Genomic DNA, 19,196 nt, shown 5'->3' with positions numbered 1-19,196 from the left:
TTACGCAAACGAGCCACTTTCACACGCTGAAGAAAAAAGAAGTATGCACAAAATTCTACAACTTAACAGAACAGCCTGTTCGCAGAGTATGCTGTATGCAGTACAGTGTCTGTTTGGAACCATGTTAACACGGCAACAAACTTTAGAAACGACCATCAGGGACCAGAAAGAGTCCACAGGATCTCGTTCTACCAATTTCAATCCTGCCCATTCACCCAGTACGCTTTGTCTAGTCGCGTTTCAACGGCGAATTATAAATAGCAAGCCCGATAACGCAAGGAGGGCACGGTTGCAAAAGGCAGATCTAACTCGACACAAACAGACTCGGCCGGTGTGCGGGCAACACCTTACCTAGTTTATGGAGACGAATAAATGCACCGCCCAACAGATAGTCTGTCCTAGCGAGCGAAGCGGAGAAATGAAAGCGTCTTCCCGCGCGGCGTATGTAGACGCGACCCTACTTTTCCACTATGCACGTCGGTGGCCGGTAGCCCACTGCGGTCCGTTGGGCGACAAAAGGTGCGGGAACCACCGCGAGGCTTCCCCACGTATGTGGCACCCGAGGAAGGTCTCCGTGCAATTACCTGCTCGGCCCGGTAGGATGCCAAGCCGTAGTCCGCCGTAATCTGCGGCAGAAACGCGCAAGCCGGCATTAAAGCACCACCGAACTCCACGAGAATGCGAAGTCTCAAGGGAAGATCCGCACATTGTGCCACCCTTAAGCACTTAAATCTTTCAGCTCTATAAGGAAATAAAACCGGCGGTAATACTGGGAACCGAGAGCTTAGTTCCGAGAGCTTTCGTTCGTTAGTGCCACTTGACATTTGAAGGCCGCCTTCGTGAATAAAATGTCCGCCATCAGGATTGGCTAAAATCTTACCCTATGAAGTATTGTAGCGCTAAAGCTTTTTGTGAATACAGGCCCAGATTCGCACTTATCATAAACGACTCGCGACCGTGCCCAGTGCACAGTCAGCAACTGACACGTGGAGTAGCGCAAGCATCAATAGCAAACCTTTAATTAATTAATTAATTAATTAATTAATTAATTAATTAATTCTTAACGTTCCAAAGTAACACTGGGTCCATTAGCGACGTCGTATACGTGGATGGCTCCGCACTAAGTTTGACTATCTGAGTTTCTTTGACGTGCAAATAAATCTAAGTAGAGGAGCATATTGCAACTTGCGACCGTCGAAATGCGCCCACTTTGACCGAGAATTGAACCCGCAACTCATTCTCAGCAGCGCAAAGTCACAGACACTGCGCTATCGTGGCCAACAGAGAAGCGAATTCGATGACTCCCGGTTTCCTCGATTCCAGGGCCAGTCCCCCCCACCCCCCCACCCCCCCCCCAAAAAAATAATAAATAAATAAAATAAAATAAAGTCCTTGCGCTCGTAACAGTTCGTAAGAGCAGGTGACAGTAGGTCGTGATGTCGGACATATAGTTAGTGCAGGTGTCCGACCAAAGGCAAACAGAATCTAGAAACAAAGAGCTCCGCGAATTCGGCCCAAGATTTGCGTTTCCAAAGACCATGCGCGTCGTGTAATATACAAATATTGGGCCAATCACCACTTGGTAGGTTGAACTACCTAGTACTTGGTTTAGAGTTACTACCTCTGAGACTGCGCGCCCAGGCTGGCCCCTGTCCGCGATTATAGCTGCAGGCGCCAAATGCGTCGTCGCTCATTATAGTAAATGTAGTTCAACGCATCGTGTATACGGTTCGCCGCAGCCCTGTTTATGCCCATCATGTGCCTGCAGCTTACGGACACCTCCGACGTTGTATACTATCCGCGGTATTTTGGAAACCGTAACCATCAGTGTAGTCTCTTGCTCGTCGAAAGAAAGTTCACCGATCGGAATAACAAGCAGAAAAGCCGGAACGCTTCTGCGTTATCAATTGCTGGTCTACAGCAAATTAAATGTTATGACAACATCTACAGCACATTATACAGGTGCTCATCGCGTCTACATTTACTATCACAGCATAAACAATACGAAAACACCAAGTTTCCTAATGACAGCCTCCTTGCTTGCGTCAACCGCGTAAGCGAGAGCGCCTCGTTTGCTTTCCCAATGACTGGACGTGGGCCAGCTCTTCCGGTCAATTAAAAAACGCGCATACACCCTCAGATACCGCCGCTGGCACCTGACGCGCGTTTCACAAGAACTGAGGAAGAAAAACATTCGAGATGCTTGCGGATATTTTTCACGGGGGCTCTGCTCATGTGATTCGTTATCAAGGGCTCTTGCGTGCTGCCATTTTCTCCGAACAAAACAATTGCCTCTATGGGGCACCCTTCAGTCAAACATTTCGTCGGCTTTATCCATTAGTTTAATCTACTAATGGCAGTAATAGCTTTTGTACGAACACGGTGTCCAACTCCTTTACATTTTCGCTCGATTGAACTGCCAGTCATTGTTCACGCACCATTGCTGGTCAAACGTTCGCTAACGCTACTTGGTGGCGCCGAATCTTATGATCGACTGCTTTTTGAAAACGTGCCCAGTACTTGGCTCGTATTCACAAAAAAACACTTCGTTTACTAGAGCGCGTCGCGAAAGCTTTCGTCGCGCCCGAAAAAGTTAACGAACTTTTTCCAAGTCCATGTCCATGATAAATGACAGACGGTACCGGCAAACGAAAAACTTGAAAGAAATTAACATACTTCCTTGTATGTTTTATTTCCTTCCCGATTTCTATACTTTTTTTCCTGCAGACTGCTCAAAATTAATTAGTGCGAAGACAACGAATGCAAGCGCAAGACTAGTAGAGAACTCGCATAAAACCACACATCAAACTAAAATCAAACGGAGAAAAATATAACTACATAACATTTTTATTAAGGACTAAAACATAACGGTGTAATTACAAGCTGAAAAGGACTACCAACGCTAACTTATCCTCTTTCCGTTACTTGTAATGCAAACAATCGAGCACAAACGCGAAGACAGTGCTCGGTGCAGTGTTCTATTTCGCCTATCGTTATTTGTGCTTCTTTTCTAACAACCATGCATGCGACAAACCACCCGTCTATGCACTTTTACTATCTTTGCGTTCTTCCTTGTCTTTTAGTTTCAGTGTTGATTTTTCTTTCATTTTATTTATCATAAGCTTTATTCACATTTGCACTAATATATGTTCGTGACAGTAAAAGTTAAATGATGTCGCAGGACTCAATGACTACCAAGGGAAACATTAAAAGAAAGAAAAGGCGCAGATTCATTGTGCGAGCCGCAACCAACTAGTTTACACCAGCAGTCAGTACGCAATTGTAAGCTGCTATGTGGTTAAGATACAGGGCTTTGCACCGTCCTTTAAGGTCCCTTTTGTTCTCGAGCCCTTGAGTAGCAATTAGTTTTCAGTGAAATCACCTGTTCACTTTGGCAGAACCCGCGCACAGAACCTATTCATTTTTCGTACTTTCGGTCAGTTATTGACTCTCAAATGTCGCATCATCCAGGACACCGAGAGCTACCAACCGAAGTGACTGGCGCGAGTGGCTGTGCAGACAGGTCTGAAGCAGCGCTCCTGATACGACGTAACCGCGAACAGCCTTGGCGCGGTTGTTCTGAAATAAAGGCACGACTATCCAGGTAGAGGCGGGCCCAATCTTCGGATATAATGATCTCGCAAGCTGTCGTGCAACACCGCTGCGTCCGCGCGGTCAAGGTCCCGCGTACAGCGACGGAGGCCGGCTGTCACGCTTGCCTAGCAGAGCACATCTTCCTCGACTCGCAATGATTTCACGACGGCGATGAGATTCCTGCACGCTTGCCGCGTAACCTCGGAGGTCGTCTTCATTTTCTCAAGATGCTGCTCTGTGCACCTGTAAGGGCAGAGCTCTGGAATATTGCCGCTGTCAGCATGACAAACGCACCACAACGTTCTACACACGAGCAACAGAGGGTGAGCGGAAGGGTTCTTGTAGATGAGTTTATATAAGGCAAGCGAAAATCTCTTCATGAGCTCAGAGACAAGATATAGACAAAGAATGCTCATCTCGTTATGCCCCTATGGCATTATGACCGATGTGCACTTTGAATGTCACAGGCTGTCAGGCCACTGAACTTTCAACCAAGGAGCCGGCTGAGTATCGTAGATTGCGGCTCGTGTTTCATGCTCGGGGCATCAAAAAACTGTGGGGTGAGAAGTGTTCTCGCCTTAGCTGGAACGTATGGCCTGAAGGAGCAACGAGATCAACCACATCACTCAGCCGCTGCTCTCGTCATCTGTGAGAGGCTGTCCGAGCTAACGTTACAAATATTTTCTTTTTTTCTTTTTCATTACGTTTTTGTCAAGGTTAATAAAAACGGAAACTCCGCCGTCCCTTCCTTTTCTCTGCGTGATTTCTCTGCTTGAAAGAGCTAGGAGCGAAGACAACAAAAAGCTTCAAACAATGCGCTTTGGTTTTCGGGCCTTGTTGGCACCCTCTAAGAAGCTCTATTGCAATATGTCATGGTTCCGATGTGAGTCTCTTACCATGAATTATCATTAAATTTGTGTGTACCTTGTGGGCGCTGCTAGACGTGCTAGAAATAAGGGAGAAAATCGCTGATAACGTAAACAAAAATCGTAATATGCCCGTTGTACATTTGCTTGCATCAAGATTAACTGGAATTTGCTCCCACCGAGCATTCTAGGGTGAGAGGTTTTTTCGAATAGCGGTCCTGCTTAGAAGAGAGACTGCTGACTCTTTTCTCCGTCTCTAGTATTTTAGATCACTTGACCCAACTTGAAGCATGGCCGCTATATCAGCTCTTGTTTCGCGTCCTGTACGCTGTTTATTTTTTCCACGTTGCCCCTCGGGCCACAGCGCAGTCAAGCAGCTAAAGGTTAATGCCTGCCCCGTTGTGTAACAAGCAGTGCGACTCAAACGCTGTACTCGACGAGCCGTGCAGGTCCGCTGCCTCTGTGCTCACCGAGTCCTCGCTGGTAGTGGTAGCCGAGCACCGCCAGCGCGGCCGCCATGGCGAAGAACATGAGCAGGGCCGTCGAGGCGACGCCGCACAGGGCCCGCTCCAGCCGCGTCCGCCGGTGCCACCATGGCGGGTTCCTGCGCAGAAACAGCAGTCAGCAAGTGGCCCGCTTCGAACGCTCGACGCGTAGTTAGCGCCTGGCAGCCCCCAAATAGTGTGCCTGTCTAGAAGAACGTGTTCGTGATTCCGAAGCAGAATGCACCTAGTGCGTGTGTACCGGGCAATGTCGGAAGCAGTGTGATGTGCAGCCTCTATGACAGACGGCAGCAAAGTAACGGTAAACGAAATCCGTCTCCTCCATTCTCACTGACGCAGCTGTCCTAATAGTAAGAAGCACTTTCCCTGCTCGCCATGCTCAAAATCCCATAGGAACGCTGTATTATCTGCTACACAGTCGACTAGGTGGCTAACGCGCACAAGTCTTCTGCGGCATCGTCGTCGAAAGGCTAGCGACGGCATCGGTACTGACGGAGAAGCGCGGCACCTTGTCTCGGTGTCAGCGGTAGCTCGCACTTGCGCACACCTGACAAACCGACGCGCGATATGAGAAAGTGGCGTTGCCCACAATGAGCTTTCTTCGACGCTGCGTTCTCCGCGACGCGCGTCACACTTAGCAGCGGCAGCTGCGATTAGAGCGGGCCAGTGGCCCGAAGCATCGGCCGCCCTGCGTATTGAACCAGCCGACAGGTGCGTCAAGCGTCGCTGACGCATCCTCACAGGCGTTCGCCGGTGATCCGCTGCAGCGGCCCGACGTCCAGCAGGCGGAACTCGTCCTCCCGGGGCTCCCGCGGTGCGCCGGCGTCCATGGCGGAGGCCTCGGCTCGCTGCTTCCCGCCCCCCGGTGGTGAAGCGCGCCCTTCGCCCTCTTCGTCTTCCTCCCCTCCCGCCCACCGCTGGCAAAACACGCGTGACGCGCCCAGCGCCAGGACTCGGACGTCTTCGTCCCGGACATGACGCAAACCGTCGGCTCCACACTGCTCTACGATATGATTATATTTGAGTATGCAACCAATGCTCGCTTGTCAGACTTCCACATTTTCCTTGCTGCCTACTTGTCGCCTCAATCAAGAAGGGGGCTAACAGACTGAGTAGCACACTGTGGCATAAAGATTATAAACAGGGATAAAGTGCAACAGAAAGGCAGGCCAACGTTTCGATCGGAGGACCTAGCTTCGTCAAAGTCATTTGAGTTGGTTTAGTTTACTTTACACACAAAGGCAAGAATAACGAGGCATTAGAAAGGTGTTTTGTTTTAACAAAAACAACAGGGCCCGTATTCACAAAAGGCTATTACGCCAGAACTGGTCGTAAGAACAATGTTCATCCATTATACATATTATTACCGAAGACAGCCGACGAATGGCAAAAATCACTTACAAACCAAACGCTTTTAAATTCGGCCCCGCGTGTTTTGGGAAAAGATCAAAGGACTGAAAAAATAGCATACCATACTAAAATTTATCAAGAAAATCGTTCTGAAACAAGTAGAAATTCCTTCACGGCTGAGTAAGCATATATACGGCAGCGTCCAAAAGCGAGGTGAGGTTTCTCTAAAATGAAATGTTCAACGTGGAGACATTTGTTCAAGTTGCCGAACCCAGGGCTTCTAAAATATTTTTTCTTTAAATATGAAAGACGGCAGCAGAATAATAAAAAATATCAATTGTTATTGCATTTTCCCGAAATCAAGACGCAATTTTCTTCCTCTTCGTCACAGTGTTACTGAGCCCGACAGTCTCCACGTGATATGCATCGTTCGGTTGCAGGAAAGGGGCACATCGTTTCTGATCAAGTGGCGGAAAGCTCAGCTTTGCTCATCTGCGCGAGATAAGTATCCTAATAGAAAGACAACCCATTTCCGAAGAAACCTTGTTTTGTAGCAAACGGCGAGTTTTCGCAAGTGCCCAGTGTGCATAGTACATCACGTGCTGCTCCTCAGTAGTGCAGAAATTTAACGCGATAGGATACTCCCCAAAATAACATGAAAATCGCGCACCGAGCGTACGGCATAATCATAAACGCAATATAATCTAATGTGCAATAATGTAAACTGCAAGTAAACGCTGCAAGTGATAAGTGAAAATACACTTAATGTGGACGTCACGCAAATGCCAAGAAAATAACCGACGTTCTTTCAAACTAAATGTCTCACTTCTGCTTCAGCTTTTTGCTGCTATAATTACGCCGTGGCTTGGAAGGCAATCCTCTAAGGCGATAACCTTCGGCTTCCTTCTAGTACATCATGTGCGGGCAAGTTGCTAGTGCACATCAGTCTTAGCATATTTAACCATCACGTCCAGCAATTCGACCACATATCCCCACGACTATTCAGCTATCGGCGACATACGTTGACTCAAGATGTGCTCCTCCCAATTTTCGAACAAATTATTAACAATTCAATCACAGCCCAACTGTGAGCCATACTTGCTCTTGACGTCGAATAGGCGTAAGACTATGTAACCCGCGACAGGGTGCTGGATGAACTGCAACGGACAGGTTGCGGCACGCGGTCATGTACAACTATATCCGCGACTTCCTCCGTGCACGAGCATTCACCATGAACGTCGGCGGCGCGCTACTTCCCTATCCTTCCCTCATGCTCAAACAGGAACACCTCAGGGCTCCGTACCATCCCCTACATTATTTAATTTCGCCATGATTAAGGTGGGCCGGGCACTGTGGTCGATAAGGGACGTTGAGTACGTAAGTTATGCAGATGACGTCACGGCGTGGATCAACACAGGTTCCCCTGGCCACATTCAAGATACCCGATACCAGGCGGCAGAGATTGTTCAGTTTGCGGAGCAATTGGCTTAAAATTCTCCACTTCTAAATCTGAACTGAGCCTCACGCATCGTCCAGGAGGGAGCCACCCCCCCCCCCAACCTCCTCAGCAAAAAAAAAAAAAAGATTTCATCACTCAGCAGGGAGTGGACATACCACAATCCACAAGCATTAAGTTCGACGGCCTAAACATTCAAAAACACGATGAAGGAGCCACCACCATAGGGCGCCTGCTGTGGCAGAGAGAACAGACACTTGACATGCTCTGTCGGGTAACTTCTCATGATAAGGCACTTAAGAAGATGGACATGCTCCACCTCTGGGACACCCTCATCACGCCAAGCTACCACCACCATTTGCCATACACTAAGCTAACGCAGCCGCAAACTGAACAGCTCGAGGCAGTCTGCTGCAAAGGCATCAAAGTGGCCTTGGGGCTGCCTCTCAACATCAGCATAGCACTGTTAGACAATATGAGGCAGCGCAACACATTGACAGAAATAATGTCTATTCACCGCAGGAGGCCGCAGCTCCACCTGATCCTCACGTCCTTGAGCCAGGCCATGATATTAGGGAAAGGGCCACGGCGCCACCGCCATAAATTTCCCCTATTCCGCCAGAGAAGCGGCAACTCCTACACATCGCTCCTCTCCCTCGCAATATGCACCCCACTCGATATGCCGAAAGACGCTGACTGCGTGTTCTGCACCATATTAAACATGTTCTCAGGTGTAACACGCTCTGCTTCTATAGAGACGCCAGACCATCAAAGAAACGCGTGGTCATAGTAGTTGTTGACCACCATGGACACAGAAGCGACAACTGACCCAGGTCTCGCTAAGACAGCGGTGAACGCCATACAGCACCTCCCATCCCTCTCTCTAGAGGCTGCTCCGATATTTTTCAATGACTCTATGGAAGTGGCCAGGCGTCTCCGAAATGACAACTTTCCAGCCTGTATAGCTTCAGCCATCACTGCGTGCTTATCCTATCTCAGCGATATCATATGGATACCAGGACAGGCTGCAATGCCATGCCATTACACAGCTCGCCAGCTAGCCCACGACCTCTTTACTCTGCGTTTGGCATTGTAGGGCCTGGCCAGCCAACGGACAGCCTTGAGCGCTCCGCTACCCTTGAGTCTTATCGCATGCTGCGCCGTCCTTTCCCTCCTCTCAATCGGGCCGGTGACACTCATCCGACAGACTCAAACGAACACGTTTCTTACTTGTGCGTAGCGCCATACAATCTATGGAGGCGCGGGGCCTCGTCCGGAGCGTGCGCACTGTGGAGGTTACCCTAAAGCGCCCCACACACTCTAGAATTGCCCGTTTCCCTTACCTCCTCTCCCCCGCTCCCTCATCGGCGGAATATCAGCGGTTCCTGCAGCCGCCATTGAGGCGGCTCTCAAACAGCATGACAGTGGGCCTAAGCAAGATGAAACTTTTCTTCACCAGTTGTCAGTGGCGTCCTGACCTTGCAAAACGGTGGTACTCCAGAAAACGGCAGAGGCGCCATGGACTAAGGGACTCTGCTCGTCAGACCATCAGCAATTCGAGCTGAATAATGTTTCTCTCTTTCTATCTCTGTCTGTGTGAAGCGAGCTCGTCATCACGGTTTCATAAACGGTGCACCTGTTCATACGACTGTGCAATTTCACGATTCAGCTGCACCTTAGTCTGCGAAGAATGGTTTTGGAGAGTTTAAGTTTATTTGGGAACTAACCACGATTTTCTACTGCCAGTCTAATTGTTTTCGTGGGCGGATCCTGAAGATAGTGCAGTCTAATTTAGCGATAAGAAAACACATGGTGGTACGGTGCTAACGAGAGTGTTCTGGCATTCTTCCCTTGTAACAGCTAGTGTTTTGAAACGCTGTCGTTGAAGTGCTGCGCATCTGGTCGAATACGCAGACGCTGTCCCTTGATACGCTGTCCCTCCCCAGAGTCTGTCACAAACGCTGGACGGAATTACGAACAGGTCCTTGATCAAATGGCATTCGAAGAGAGAAATAGAGCGTGATTATAGCAAGGAAGAGGCGCTCTTTTCTGCAGCCCTTTGGGAAGCACGTCTCAAGACCTTGGGGAAGTGTATGGAGGCAAACGACCGTCCCGGTAGCAGCACACATAGCTGACAGCCGCAGGCATGCGGCGCATTTATAGCTTAGACACCAGCCCCGTGTCCTCCAGAAACCTAAACAGGTGCTTGAACGCAGAGCTGTGGCGCCTGCCAGGGAAAAGAAGTTGCGACACCGAGACCACAGGAAGACCCAGGCGTTGAAGTACCATTATTCATTATTCAAAAGACTAGCGCAAAATAGCAGGGACAAAGACAGTTGATGTTTAGCTCTCGTCCTGTCGTCTTCTCTGTCTTTGTCCCTGCTATTTTGCGCTAGTCTTTTGAATAATTATGACACACCAACTAGCCCAGCTTTCTGCCTTGATTCCGTTGAAGTACCAGATGGCTCCCGCACATAAAGATGGTGGTAAGGGAAGTGCCACCTATAACACAGAGTACAACATAGTGCCACAAATAACTACTTCCCAAAGCATGCTAAACGATTCCTTGAATAGCAACCGGGGTTAGTCCTTCATAATTGTTTGACGCTACAAGGAAGCTGTGTGAGACCGTGACGCGTTCCTTCACTGCCTCTGTATGGAGAAAACTGTTGATGGCGATTGCAACATAGAATATGACTCTTCTGCGCACAAAACCTCCACGAGGTACCATACTGACTCCAGCAAACAGGTGGAAGCCTCTAATCGCAATCTTGCAAACGATGTCCAAAGTGCAACAAAAGAAAACATTGACTAATTCGCGAAAGCACCGCAGAGGTCTCACCACTGACTAGAGGCTTGCGGATCCCTGTTTGTCAACATATGTTTAGGCAGCGGTAAAGTAGTTCACCCGACGAGAAGCTGTGTTCTTTCGACAAGGCTACCGCAATAAACTTACGAATGTCAGACATCATATGTGGCGAGCGCAGTTCTCCCGGGTAGCTAAAAGATATCCTACGGTAGTGCTGTTCCGAGCCCCTCCTTTTTATGCGAGAGAAAGAAAAAGGAGCAGTCGGCCAGGTAAGTACTCTGGTCGTGGCAATGCCCGCAAGGAGAATAAATGGAGCGGGGCGAAACGACATCCACAAGGCGTAAAAGCTGTGCGCTTTAAGACCAAGATTTACTCTCCGTGGCTGCTTTTTACAGCCACTCGGGACAAGAGTACACAGGGAAGCCGAAACTGGGTCCGATTACACGGTACTGCGCCACAGCCGCGTTGTAACGAGCGGCTGGAAGACTGCGTGTTTTGTGGTACGGATGCTTCGCGGCATGCGTGTACACTTAGCTTTATCAAGGGCATCATCACCGTCGTCTTTATCAACAAAATTAAGTACACTGGAGGACAAAGCCTTCTTCCGCTCTCGTCCCGCGGCGACCATGCTCAGCTTATGAAGTTCATGTCCTTATAGCTGCAAGTGATTTCTTACAGCTCCCGACTATAGTTCCGCTTCTCTTCAATCCCACTTTCTTACTTCTACAGAGCAATGGGTATCTGCTAAGCACAATACAAGCGCTTCCTAAACCTCAAGCCTACACCCCCTCACCCCCCCTTTGCTATGTAGCCAACGCAATAATTTTTTTTTCAAATACATGCGGCGGTTGCAATGACTTGCGTAAGTTTGACAGAGTGAACAGTGGGCTTTCTTTCGCACAGTGCTTGTTCTTGTTTATCCTAAACGGAGTCGTGTGTTCAGCTTGGCATCACAGCTCACTCATCGAAACCATCGCCTGATGAGCGACCCCTAATCTTGGTAAACTTTGTTTTCGAGCGAAAGAGCGCGAATAAAGCACTAAGCATACGGGCACGCTGGCCGCTGGCGACTGTAAAGAGCGGGTACGTCAAAACTGTCAGAAGCGTGCACATCCCTCAAAACTCTCTGGCCATGGGCCGAGTGAAACTCACACTGTCTTGGACATTCCATATGCATTGCAGAGGTCGTTTCCACACTTTTGTCTGTTCAGCGTCAATGGACAATTATCAGTCACATTTGCTGACAAAAAATATCACAAGTTAAAAGCACATAAGCATGTTTGAGACTTTCCCATCGCATGTTTTGGTTACAATTTCTTAGAACTCTGTGGGCTTTCGGTGTCCATCTACTGTATTCCTTCTATTACAGGTAGCCTTCTTTCAGCACGGAGAAGTTTGGCTCAATCTTACAAGCGGCATTTCTTTGCTCAATGTCTCGTACACATCGATGTACAAAATTTAGTTGATAAATTCAACAAGTTTGCTTATGGGGGGTACCATCACTTACCGTGCACTAGACACTTTATTTGTTGCGCGGCGCAGTTGAAGATAGATACTAAACTCTAACAGCATGCGCTTATTCACTCGTGCGCTCCCCGGCATAACTGCACGCCGCTTGCCTCCGTCTCCTTTCTTTATACGTAGTTCTCGAACCGTTCTCTTGGTCCTTTTGTTTCGCTGCTGCGAATCAGCGCGCAGCTTCAAATGTTTCCTAGATACAACGCGCGCCGGTAAAGGAAGACTCCTGCAATTCTTTCACAGCTACCGACAAGACCCCGCCATGCTTGTGCGCCGGAAAATTACACGCACGAGTGATGTTTTCCACTGGCTCGGTGGTGTGCTGCTTATTCGACAACACACTGCCGTCGTCTGCATGGCTGAATAGTCCAACCAGCACTACTGGAGGCGGACGGAGGTCGCGTGAGACAATGGTTGACTCGCGTGAGTGGCGGCACCGATGCGGTTGACAACCGAGCCCAGTGAACTAAACGGGAGGTCATCAGTCCAGAGAGCCGCTGATGGCTGTGATCACATCACTGTGGCTCGTTTCCGGTTTTAACCTGAGCGCCGAGGTTTATATACCACGGTCTGAATTCACAAACAATTTTGTTCGTGACAACTGATTGTCATTGGCCGGCCATCTTCGACCATATTACATTCGCTATTACGAGTGGTCGACGTCTACTCTTACGAACCACTTCAGCGTAAGAACTACTTCGCAGAACTTTTTCTCGAGGGCACTGTTTGCTGGCCGCCTTAGCTAATAAAAATGTCCGACATGCCTATTTAATGGCATCTGTTCTCGCAAACACTTCCAACGTGTAAACTTCGGCAATACTAGCCTATATGCGCACTAATGCCTTCAGCATACCGCTACCCAGGGAGACCTCACAGAACCGACTGAGTGCATAGGAGCAGAAAACACGCTTAACTGCACCACTTAGTATCGGCACCAGCATGATACAAGAACGTGCTGAATAGCACGTTCCACGAAGGCGTTTACACTTTGACAGATCATGACTGGAGGCATTAGGCACAACGCGTCCTCCTGCCTCGCCGACTATATTTAACGCTAGTGCACTCGGAAAAGCCTGACAGCATACCGAAAGGCGTGGTTTAGATTTCGCTCCTTGCATAACTGCAAGCGGACAATGACCGCTGGCCGGCGACCAGTGCGACGGCTCCACCACTTTGAATGAACCCTGTCTTCACTCCACGACTCAATCCCGACATGAGGATATCCTTCCAATACGCTTCAACGCGTCCGCGTGCGTGCCAGGAATGAGGTTACGGCGACGGAAAAGGCCCAACGCGGGCTTCGTCATTCGTCCACGACACGATATCGCCCGCATGCAACCAGTCGCGTGGCCGCCGGCCGAGATCGCGCCGGGAGACCGAGGGAGCTGCTCTCACCGTTGGGCGTGCCTCATGTCTCGGCCTGTTGTGGCGGCGGCTGTCCACGGAATCCGGAAGGCCCGAGTGGCGCAGTGCGGCGGCCCGTTGGACGGGTCTCCGGTGAGGGCCAGTCGGACGGGTCCTGCTGCCAGCTCAGGCCTCTCCGCGATAAGAACCGTTGCGCCCACCTGACGCGCCCCGAGGGTCATTGCCACCAGGCACAGCTGAGCGCACGCTGTATCAATGGCCGGGTCTCGCCTGCCGGTGCGACACATGCGACTTCACGAGGCCAGGCACATCGCACCCTCGGGCAACCGACCGCCGACTCCGGTTTCACGAGTCGAGCACGCGCTTCCTGATTCCCGTAAGATCGAATCGTCCGGAAGAGTATGTAGCCTTGGCGATCTGCTCTCCCGAGGAGGGTCCTTCTCTCTCTTCACGTTCGCCTTTCCGCCCTCGTTGACAGCAAAGCTTCAAAGGCAGGCCTGACAATCAAGAGAAGTCACTAAAGTGCCAAAGCACATCTATAGTGTCGCGCACGTTTGTTCGGGGTATCTTTTGGCACCCGCGGCGTGTTTCTGGTGCTTTTCCACTCCGTATTTCCTTTTTTTTCATGTAGTTTCTCAGTTTGCTTTGAACCTTGTCACCAGCGAAACAAGCTTAGAGACAAGCGGTCAATCAGCAGCTGTCAGCTTTGCTGAGGGCGTTATTATTTTATTTATCTTGTATTTGGGCAGTGTTGCACTTGCTTTCTTCATGATCTGCCGCAAATAAAGGACGCAGGAAATACGATAAACATATACCACCAGCGAGCCTTTACAAAGATTTCATTACGCGTGAAACTCAGGCAAAAGCCTGCCACTGCCGCTGGAGGATCGCTGCATGCAGTCAATTATACGCATCATGCCTTGCTGATGAAGCAGCGCACTTACACGGACACAGTGAAGACACACAAGAAAAGACGACAGACGAGTGTCGTCTTTTCTAGTGTCGTCTTTTCTTGTGTGTCTTGACTTGTGCGTCTTGACTGTGTCCGTGTCTGTGCGCTGCTTCACCAGCAAGGTATGATGATTAATCACCAACTAGGCCAACTTTCCCCATTATTGCACTTCAATTATACGCAGTATTGTGCGTGCACGGAAGAGATTGAAGCAAAGCGTTCGCAAGTACGTGTAGCAAAACGCATACGGATTGCATGTCCTCTCCAAAAAAGATTTTTTTTTTTTTCGTCAGGGCGTGCCTAGGTCATATTTCTATGGGCCTGGGACCAGCCGGTCGATTCAGATTATGGATGAGGCCAAACCGTCTATCACGTCGAGCACGCAACTTACAGTTAAGACGACAAAGCCTCAGTGACGCCAACGGCAGCCTGCTTTTGTGCCGTTGCTGGAGCAACAAGTATACGCAAGAATATACAATACAGTTTTGATGTCAGTAAGTAGCTATAAGCAAGAGAATATTCGACTTTTCCCAATTATTTTCGCTTCTGCCACCAGAAATGGATATACCAATTCGTCGTGTCTTCAGTTTATCAGTTCTGCTTCATTTCATCGTCAGCTTAATCACACGCTACTGTCAGTCTCTATTCTGTGCTTGTAAGTTGTATATTGCCCTGAAGAGCTTTTCCTGGTACTGTTCAGATTGTATAATGAATTGTATTACACCGCAATGTCTTTTGGGTGCCGTGATCACTGAATAAGAAGTAAATAAATAACTTCGGGGTAGTATCATGGGATGAAAAACTTTAGCAGCGCCCATTCTCAGTCTGTGCCGTTCTTATAAACCAGTCGGAATGAACGCGATGAATGCAAATTACTTGCAGGCACACCACAGTGAGAACGAGCAGCTGGCGACGAATGTCATCAACAGGTCAGACAAATAAAAAAAACTTCTATTTATTCCTTTGATAGATAAATAACCCTATTGTTCTATACGCGGTAAAATATCGAACGTTAGAAGATATTCTTTCTATCTCGCATAATCTAACGCTCGAAAGCTGTGCCTGATCTTTTGAATTCATATTATATATATGCAGCGCGCGGTGAAGTGGGAAGAGCCAGAAAACGCTCACATTTGTGGATTTACACATGTGCAGTTATACGAAAATAATGTTTGAACTTCGCTGACACTTCCTTACATAGCCAACGTTACTTTTTCTCACTGTGCTGCGCAACGTTTTTCAGAATATGAAGAGGTAAAGGTCGGTAATATATTCGAGTATCACCTGCGCTTTTCCTTTCCTTTTGCATCGCAGAATTTTCTTGCATTCCTTAAGTGCAGCACTCAATCGTGAAGTGGCCCGCCGTGGTTGCTTAGGGGCTATGGTGTTAGGCTGCTCAGCACGAGGGCACGGAATCGAATCCCGGCCACGGCGGCCGCAATTCGATGGGGGCGAAAACACCCCTGTACTTAGGTTGAGATGCACGTTAAAGAACTCCAGGTGGTTTAAATTATTCCGGTGTCCCTTTCTACGGCACGCCTCATAATCAAATCCTGGTTTTGACACGTGAAATCCCCTAACTTAATTCTTTTTTTAAAATCGTGAAGTGAGCTATTCGTGTACCCGCTCCCAGCACAGGTTCTTGGTCCCACGCAGGTGCGCTAACTACTTATGGCAATCAAAACACGTAGCATACGAGCCTTCCTAAACAAATACCAAAATGAAAACGTTGACTTCAGTACCCTCACACGGAAGCAAATGCGACATTTCCTGAAATAAAAATTTGTCGATGTTGTCTTTCCTTTTTCTTCTTTCTCAAATTTGTTGTGTATGTGTGTGTGTGTGTGTGCGCGCGCTTCAACAAATGTATTTATGTGAATATTGTATATCTGACAACATTATGGCAATCATGCCTGTTTCCTATGCTATTGTATACATTTTTTAACATTTATTTAGGATCTGCATAGTTGTTTTTTAATCTAATTCGTGTCTTGGGCTGTGTTTTATTTTATAGTTACACAATCGCCTGTGTACATTCCTGTGATAAGAGTCTGGTGTCATAAAGAGCCCCCAGGCGCACTCGAGCTATTTGCAACCGCTTTTCGATTGGGTGGCCCCCAACAATTTCGTCGGAAATAAACAAATCGTAGTATCAACAAAATAAACAAAATCGGACAACACTATGGGGCTACGAGAAGGAAGCATCTTTTGCTAGCAAGCATGTTCATGAGTCACCCGGCTTGGCATGCGACGTAAAAGTGAAATTGCAGCCTGAAGTGATCATTATAGTTTGCATTGCCTAGCATTGTGTATAGTGAGCACCCATCGTGTCAGCAGGAGACGCGAAGTTTCTTGATTGCGTTGGAGCGAGTTCGCATGTAAGCGAGTCCGCACAAAGCTGACAAGCACACGCCGTGTGCTACCCTATGCCACTTGAAACTTTCTCTGAGCGAACTGTACCTACTAGAAACGCAGCCCATGCCGGTGTGTAATTACGAAGCGAGCGTTCGTGATTTGGGAATGATTGCCAAGGATTAGGTTGCAACGGGCACACTTCTCCGTTCCGACTGTTCGCGAGGATAGTTAGCGTCGTTAGGTATTGCGTCCCAACTGGCTTAAAAGTTCGCGTATCCCTAAGGGGTACGGCGTACGGGAGTACAATTTTGCATTGGCGATTGGCGCGAAATTGTTGAAATTCTCATTGCCGCAATTCGCAGTTCGCAGAAAACGTGCATTACAACCTGATATTCTCTCTCTCTCTCTCTCTCTCTCTGTATTTTCAAACAAGAACGACTCTCCATTTTCTCTACAAGTGGCAAAGCACGCAGATTTGCGCAGCGCTTCCATAAGCTGCATAATCTGCTGTACGACCTGGAGCGATGCGCAACTGATCAGCTTACCCGGTGTTCCATGTTGTGTCTGGATTATGAGATCCCCTGAATCCGCTTCGGTGTGTGGGGGCGAAATTGTGCCCAAAACACATGCGCGGTGTTGGGAACAGCGGAGAGCAAGCGGCACGTGCAGCCTCTGCTCAGAGCATGTACGACCATTGTGGGAACACAGCAGTCGTTACGCCATGCGCTGGATTTCCTGGGGCATCATTAGATATGGATGGTGCGACTCTTACGGAAGCTTTGAAGATCTCGAAGGTGCATACGTGAGCTACGCTCTCTCTCCAGAGCTTCGGATAGCTGAGAATGCAATATCCAGCGTCATGACACATGGCACAATATTGGATACGGCCCGTACGCGGGGTCTGGGCCCGTATTCGCAAATTTTGGCATATTGAACGATTGTCGTCTTACGCGTTTCCTCGCACTTCATAAACGACGTGATAGTGACACCGCAAACGTAACGATGGCCAAAAGCCGACGGTAATTACGTAGGAACTGCATTGCAACAACCGACCTCGGTCTGTGTACTTTTGACAAGTATTTAAGCACATGTCAAAGGGAAGTCGAATAAGAAGACGAACGCACGTGCGCGCGCGCGCGCACTTGTGTGTGTGTTGTATTTTTTTACAACTAACTGAAAAGATTAACACGCTTCTGATCAGGTGAATTCACTCCAGCGCCGCATGGGTGTCGACGCCTCCACACCCGCTGTTTCTGCCGTGTACGCGGGTAGCGCTTGACCAGTGTGGCTGGAGTGAATGTCGTGATATTCCTCTATCTTCCGAAGTTGAGCCTGTCGTGTGTAAACCACTTTACTTTATCTCACTTATGCTGCATATCAACACTATTTCGTTTTATGCTATGCCTATGTCTAGTCTATTTTAAGAGCCCGACTTATTTTTGTCAAGTTTATATGCTATACATGACTGGTCTTGCTCTTACGGAGGCGCGCTCACCTTCGGGCAGTGAGCGCAACCAAAATGGGACCATAACCCGATCACGTGGCTACTGCGATTGCTCTGGGAGCGCGTTTGGCTGGAGCAGGCTTTCTCAGGGATCCAGTCTGCTCCACTCCACTCGCTGCAAACCGAGTCGGAGCACGGTAGGAAACGGCCAGCTATACGCATTAGGGCTCTTTGCGCAGTCCTTTCTACGAGATGTGTGACCCAACGAAAGAACTTTTCTAGAGCACTGTGGTTGAACGCAGCGTCACAAGAAGCCGCCACAAGCGCAGCTTTTGGTATATGCTTCTTCCGGTGCCCTGGCATACGTCCACACTTTTTAGAATGTACACCCGCCGTGGTCGCTCAGTGGCTATGGCATTCTGTTGCTGCGCATGAGGAAGCGTATTCGATACCCAGCTGTGGTGACCGCATTACGACAGAGGCCGAATGTACAAGCTCTTGCGCACCAAGCTTTGAGAGCGCTTTAAGAAACCTCCAAGTGGCCAAAAGTAAGGCGACGTTCTCTCCACTGCGGCATCTCTCATATGGCCCCTCTGTTGCAGTGGTATAGGCTAAAACCCATCGCTCAGTTAACCAGCAAGCTAACCAGCAAGTTAATCAGCTAACTGGTCTACGCAATGATGAAACAATATGTCGAAAAATTGAAGAAGCCAATCTCCTCGTAATAAGCAACAAATCACAGTTTACACTGCGAAAACTTTGGCAGTTAAAGTCTAATGGCGGGTCCTGCAAGCTAAGCGGCTCTTCCAGAGATCTTGCTTTGGGCCTGAAACCTGCGACAGAATGATGAATCCCTCGTGCTGCAGACAGATCGACGATAACGAGAAAGAAATAAGTGCGCGGCCCACTTCATTATTTCGGGTCACACGTACGCACAGCAGGGATGGCCCAAAAAAGAATTCGCAGTTTTGCCCCAAAGGCGAA

The 19,196-nt window shown here is 48.8% G+C and overlaps 1 protein-coding gene across 3 annotated transcripts in view; it reads right to left on the bottom strand.

The window, feature by feature from the left end:
* The window catches only part of Nep2 (Neprilysin 2), a 126,944-nt gene that overhangs the window by 53,042 nt on the left and 54,706 nt on the right, over positions 1-19,196 (bottom strand). Inside the window, exons 1-3 of one of the 3 annotated variants that reach the window (XM_065427563.1) lie at positions 5,705-5,861; positions 4,931-5,064; positions 585-626 (exon numbers count right to left, since the gene is read on the bottom strand). In XM_065427563.1, the coding sequence (XP_065283635.1) occupies positions 585-626; positions 4,931-5,064; positions 5,705-5,793 (265 nt within the window). In that variant the 5' untranslated portion in view covers positions 5,794-5,861. Of the gene's footprint in view, positions 1-584; positions 627-4,930; positions 5,065-5,704; positions 5,862-19,196 lie in introns of those variants that run through there. The other 2 variants (XM_065427564.1, XM_065427565.1) reach the window with 2 other exon arrangements.

The sequence above is a fragment of the Dermacentor albipictus genome, chromosome 2, assembly GCF_038994185.2.
Source record: "Dermacentor albipictus isolate Rhodes 1998 colony chromosome 2, USDA_Dalb.pri_finalv2, whole genome shotgun sequence".
NCBI lineage: Eukaryota > Metazoa > Arthropoda > Arachnida > Ixodida > Ixodidae > Dermacentor > Dermacentor albipictus.
Note: the sequence above shows the minus strand (reverse complement) of the source record. Positions and strands in the feature narration are given on the sequence as shown.